Genomic DNA, 6059 nt, shown 5'->3' on the forward strand with positions numbered 1-6059 from the left:
TGTTGATAACATACATTATTAAACATAAAATAAGTCGAATTCATAATAAAACGAATTGCACATAAAAATTCATCCCGTGGAATAATACACTCTTTTTCAATATACCCCCATCTGTTAATTAAACTATCGATAGCCATATCCAATGGTACGTTGGTGAACAATGATGTAACATCTAGTGAAACTAACTCCACATCACTGTCCACACATAAACCATTTAATTTGTTCACTAATTGGAAACTATCAGAAATAGCCAAATCAGGTTTCGGAATTGCCTTATATATTATCTTATGTAAAAATTTTGCCAAGTAATAAAGAGGTGTATTTCTAGATGACACGATGACACGTAAAGGGCAATTCGGTTTATGCACCTTCGGCAGACCATACGCTCTCGGTAAAACCCCGTCCGTGCAGTTCAGGGATTTATATGTTGTTGAAGAAATGTAATTCTTCATTTTCCATCTATTTAAAATCCCGTGTAATTGATTAATTAGGTTCCTAGTCGGATCTTTTTTAACAACAGTATAAGTATCCCGGTCAGCCAGCAAATCACACATTTTGTCCATGTACATATCCTTGTTCATCGCAACCGTGATATTACCCTTATCCACCTTCATAAATAAAATATCAGGATTATCTTGGATGAATTCTTATCTTGGATCATTACATTATTTTTATAATAAGGAGCGGGTTCGACTGGATGATAAATTTAGATGGCTCTTAGATAAACAAATTAAATTCAATAATAGGAATATTCGTCCTATCCAATATTATTACACATGTACGAAAGAATTTTCTTCAAGGCCATGTGAGTCAGGGCCGTCTCAGTCTCTTAGTGTTTCCTTGAACCCGACTTCCTTTGTTTCTTTAAATCCTGATGTTGCTGACAAAAGAGATAAATGGTTTTTAAATTTATCATCCGTATCGATACCGTGTGAAATTCGAGATTTGTTGCGGTTAGGAGAGAACTTCTGTCTGCCAGTATTTGACAAAGATAAAACCACCATAGAGTTGTTGAAAAATATAGAACAAAATATTTTTAAACTCCCTGTGGAAAAACGATCTGCAGTCAGAAATAGAGCCTTCCCCATAATAAATAAATTCCATATTTCCATGTCTGATAAAGCTCACATAAAAAATAGTTTATTTAATGCTTACAAATTGACGGGTAAATTCATCCAAGATAATCCTGATATTTTATTTATGAAGGTGGATAAGGGTAATATCACGGTTGCGATGAACAAGGATATGTACATGGACAAAATGTGTGATTTGCTGGCTGACCGGGATACTTATACTGTTGTTAAAAAAGATCCGACTAGGAACCTAATTAATCAATTACACGGGATTTTAAATAGATGGAAAATGAAGAATTACATTTCTTCAACAACATATAAATCCCTGAACTGCACGGACGGGGTTTTACCGAGAGCGTATGGTCTGCCGAAGGTGCATAAACCGAATTGCCCTTTACGTGTCATCGTGTCATCTAGAAATACACCTCTTTATTACTTGGCAAAATTTTTACATAAGATAATATATAAGGCAATTCCGAAACCTGATTCGGCTATTTCTGATAGTTTCCAATTAGTGAACAAATTAAATGGTTTATGTGTGGACAGTGATGTGGAGTTAGTTTCACTAGATGTTACATCATTGTTCACCAACGTACCATTGGATATGGCTATCGATAGTTTAATTAACAGATGGGGGTATATTGAAAAAGAGTGTATTATTCCACGGGATGAATTTTTATGTGCAATTCGTTTTATTATGAATTCGACTTATTTTATGTTTAATAATGTATGTTATCAACAGACCTTTGGCACGCCTATGGGTTCCCCCCTCTCACCGATCATTGCGGATATCACGTTGCAAGATTTGGAGAATAGAGCGATTGCTGCGATTCCAATGTCATTTCCATTTTATTTTAGATATGTTGACGATATCGCGTTGGCGGCCCCTCCCTCCATGCTTAAAATTGTTTTAAACACTTTCAATTCTTTCCATCCTAGATTGCAGTTCACCATGGAGGAAGGGGTTGACAACCGATTGAATTTTTTAGACGTCACTATTATTATAAATAATGGAAGCATTGAGTTTGATTTATTTCATAAGCCGACGTATTCAGGTAGATATTTAAATTTTGAGTCGCAGCATCCTCTCTGCCATAAAAAAGGCACCATTATCAGCCTCATAGATAGAGTTTTTTGGCTATCTCATCCGAAATTCCATAAAGATAATTTTGAGTCTATGATTGGAGTTCTTTTGTCTAATAATTATCCTCTCAAATTGATATTTCAAACATTACAAGCGCGGTTAAAAAAGTTGTTCTTCCGGTACAATAATAAGTTGCATAACAATAGAACAAATATATGCAATGACAAGATTCCAACGCAGAAAAAAGTTTCGTACTTTAATATTCCGTATATCAATAATGTATCAAAGAGAATCGAGGACATTACACGTGATTTGGATGTCATTCCATCCTATACAGCAATTAACAGTCTCCGTAAATTCATCAAAGTACACAAGGATAAGTTACCAAGGGAACTCCATAACAATGTAGTTTATAAGATTGATTGTATGGATTGTGATGCGTCGTATGTAGGGCAGACGGGTAGATTGTTGAGAACTAGGATGAAAGAACATCGCAGCAACATAAAAAGAAACGCGTCACAATTATCAGTCATATCGGAACATAGATTATTGAACCATGAATTTAATTGGGAGGATATAAAAATCTTGGATGAGGAGCCTTTTTTAGGTAAACGTTTGATATCCGAAATGATCCACATTAAGCGTCAGAAGAATAGTTTAAATTTACATAGCGATACCGACAAATTAAACGAGAATTTTGATCTGTTAATTGAAAAATTTACCAAAATCTAGCTTTGTGATTAGACATAACCGGATTTTTTCGTTAGACCTTTGACATGAGTGCCGATAAGTATTAGTTGTTTTTATTTTTATTTTCATATTCTATTTTTGTGTTTTTTTTTGCGTATATATGTATCGACTGTGTCGAGGTAGAATACCGCACAGTCGTTAGAGTGATGTGTCACGTGTAACATCGTCTTCTCTCTGTTTTTGCTGTCGGGGTGAGTGTTCTTCCCGGTTTTTAATTTATAATTCTTGGGGATCTTACACGTTTAATTTATACTATGTTGATTAGTGTTGGTAAGGGAGTCACTGCTCTGCTTCCTTCCTGACGATGGTCACCGTTAGGGAGACACTCCGACGACCGGACGGTTCGAATAGGGAGGAGAATGATATTTAATTTATTTGCGGATTGTATGTATACGAGTTTTATAATTTTCTGATTGTACCGATTATCTTTTATTTTTTTGTTTCTTTGTATTTTGCAGCTACTGAAGAAGACCCGAAGTGGGTCGAAACGTTTAGATTCTAATAAATGAGTTTGACTTGAGATCTCATTTTAATTTATTAATTTTGTGCATGTCATCCGCACAGGCTCCGATTGCCGTCGAGATTTTATTTTTATTGTAACACAATAATTTGAGCCGAGATTAACAGTTTTTTTTTATATTGAATTTACGCTGGCTGGAATAATGCGTCCGTTGAGGAATTTCTTCCAATTTGTTGGACATAGTTTTAATTGGGGCGCGGTCAAACATTTGAAGAATTGGATTAAATTAAACAAGAGCCTGATTAGATTAAACTTGCGAATTAAATTTCTAAAAGATTGTTTAAATCAGGATGTTACACCGTCTCATCTTATATTTCTTTCTCGTTATATTAATAATTTATATCATTATAAGTCAGTATTGAAACACAAATTTATTATAGGACGTACTATTAAAGACATTTTAAGAAATGAAATTTATGATGCTCATAGACAGATGCACAAAGTTAGATTGGATATTTATGAACTCGTTCGTTACATCATGTTAGATCTCCCAGTGTGTTATTGTGATGGGTTTTTCGGTGAGCAAAGCAGATCATTACATTATTTTTATAATAAGGAGCGGGTTCGACTGGATGATAAATTTAGATGGCTCTTAGATAAACAAATTAAATTCAATAATAGGAATATTCGTCCTATCCAATATTATTACACATGTACGAAAGAATTTTCTTCAAGGCCATGTGAGTCAGGGCCGTCTCAGTCTCTTAGTGTTTCCTTGAACCCGACTTCCTTTGTTTCTTTAAATCCTGATGTTGCTGACAAAAGAGATAAATGGTTTTTAAATTTATCATCCGTATCGATACCGTGTGAAATTCGAGATTTGTTGCGGTTAGGAGAGAACTTCTGTCTGCCAGTATTTGACAAAGATAAAACCACCATAGAGTTGTTGAAAAATATAGAACAAAATATTTTTAAACTCCCTGTGGAAAAACGATCTGCAGTCAGAAATAGAGCCTTCCCCATAATAAATAAATTCCATATTTCCATGTCTGATAAAGCTCACACAAAAAATAGTTTATTTAATGCTTACAAATTGACGGGTAAATTCATCCAAGATAATCCTGATATTTTATTTATGAAGGTGGATAAGGGTAATATCACGGTTGCGATGAACAAGGATATGTACATGGACAAAATGTGTGATTTGCTGGCTGACCGGGATACTTATACTGTTGTTAAAAAAGATCCGACTAGGAACCTAATTAATCAATTACACGGGATTTTAAATAGATGGAAAATGAAGAATTACATTTCTTCAACAACATATAAATCCCTGAACTGCACGGACGGGGTTTTACCGAGAGCGTATGGTCTGCCGAAGGTGCATAAACCGAATTGCCCTTTACGTGTCATCGTGTCATCTAGAAATACACCTCTTTATTACTTGGCAAAATTTTTACATAAGATAATATATAAGGCAATTCCGAAACCTGATTCGGCTATTTCTGATAGTTTCCAATTAGTGAACAAATTAAATGGTTTATGTGTGGACAGTGATGTGGAGTTAGTTTCACTAGATGTTACATCATTGTTCACCAACGTACCATTGGATATGGCTATCGATAGTTTAATTAACAGATGGGGGTATATTGAAAAAGAGTGTATTATTCCACGGGATGAATTTTTATGTGCAATTCGTTTTATTATGAATTCGACTTATTTTATGTTTAATAATGTATGTTATCAACAGACCTTTGGCACGCCTATGGGTTCCCCCCTCTCACCGATCATTGCGGATATCACGTTGCAAGATTTGGAGAATAGAGCGATTGCTGCGATTCCAATGTCATTTCCATTTTATTTTAGATATGTTGACGATATCGCGTTGGCGGCCCCTCCCTCCATGCTTAAAATTGTTTTAAACACTTTCAATTCTTTCCATCCTAGATTGCAGTTCACCATGGAGGAAGGGGTTGACAACCGATTGAATTTTTTAGACGTCACTATTATTATAAATAATGGAAGCATTGAGTTTGATTTATTTCATAAGCCGACGTATTCAGGTAGATATTTAAATTTTGAGTCGCAGCATCCTCTCTGCCATAAAAAAGGCACCATTATCAGCCTCATAGATAGAGTTTTTTGGCTATCTCATCCGAAATTCCATAAAGATAATTTTGAGTCTATGATTGGAGTTCTTTTGTCTAATAATTATCCTCTCAAATTGATATTTCAAACATTACAAGCGCGGTTAAAAAAGTTGTTCTTCCGGTACAATAATAAGTTGCATAACAATAGAACAAATATATGCAATGACAAGATTCCAACGCAGAAAAAAGTTTCGTACTTTAATATTCCGTATATCAATAATGTATCAAAGAGAATCGAGGACATTACACGTGATTTGGATGTCATTCCATCCTATACAGCAATTAACAGTCTCCGTAAATTCATCAAAGTACACAAGGATAAGTTACCAAGGGAACTCCATAACAATGTAGTTTATAAGATTGATTGTATGGATTGTGATGCGTCGTATGTAGGGCAGACGGGTAGATTGTTGAGAACTAGGATGAAAGAACATCGCAGCAACATAAAAAGAAACGCGTCACAATTATCAGTCATATCGGAACATAGATTATTGAACCATGAATTTAATTGGGAGGATATAAAAATCTTGGATGAGGAGCCT

At 34.8% G+C, this 6059-nt stretch overlaps 1 protein-coding gene across 1 annotated transcript; it reads left to right on the forward strand.

Moving 5' to 3' along the window:
- The first annotated feature begins 1057 nt into the window (after positions 1-1057).
- Positions 1058-3534, forward strand: LOC146720222 (uncharacterized). The gene is made up of 2 exons (XM_085488920.1): positions 1058-3098; positions 3173-3534. The coding sequence occupies exon 1, from the start codon at positions 1111-1113 to the stop codon at positions 2887-2889; it is 1779 nt and encodes a 592-aa protein (XP_085345046.1). The 5' UTR covers positions 1058-1110; the 3' UTR covers positions 2890-3098; positions 3173-3534.
- Positions 3535-6059: the final 2525 nt, after the last annotated feature.

The sequence above is a fragment of the Nylanderia fulva genome, unplaced genomic scaffold (genome assembly GCF_048542155.1).
Source record: "Nylanderia fulva isolate GAGA-0341 unplaced genomic scaffold, ASM4854215v1 Scaffold740, whole genome shotgun sequence".
NCBI classification, from domain to species: Eukaryota; Metazoa; Arthropoda; class Insecta; order Hymenoptera; family Formicidae; genus Nylanderia; species Nylanderia fulva.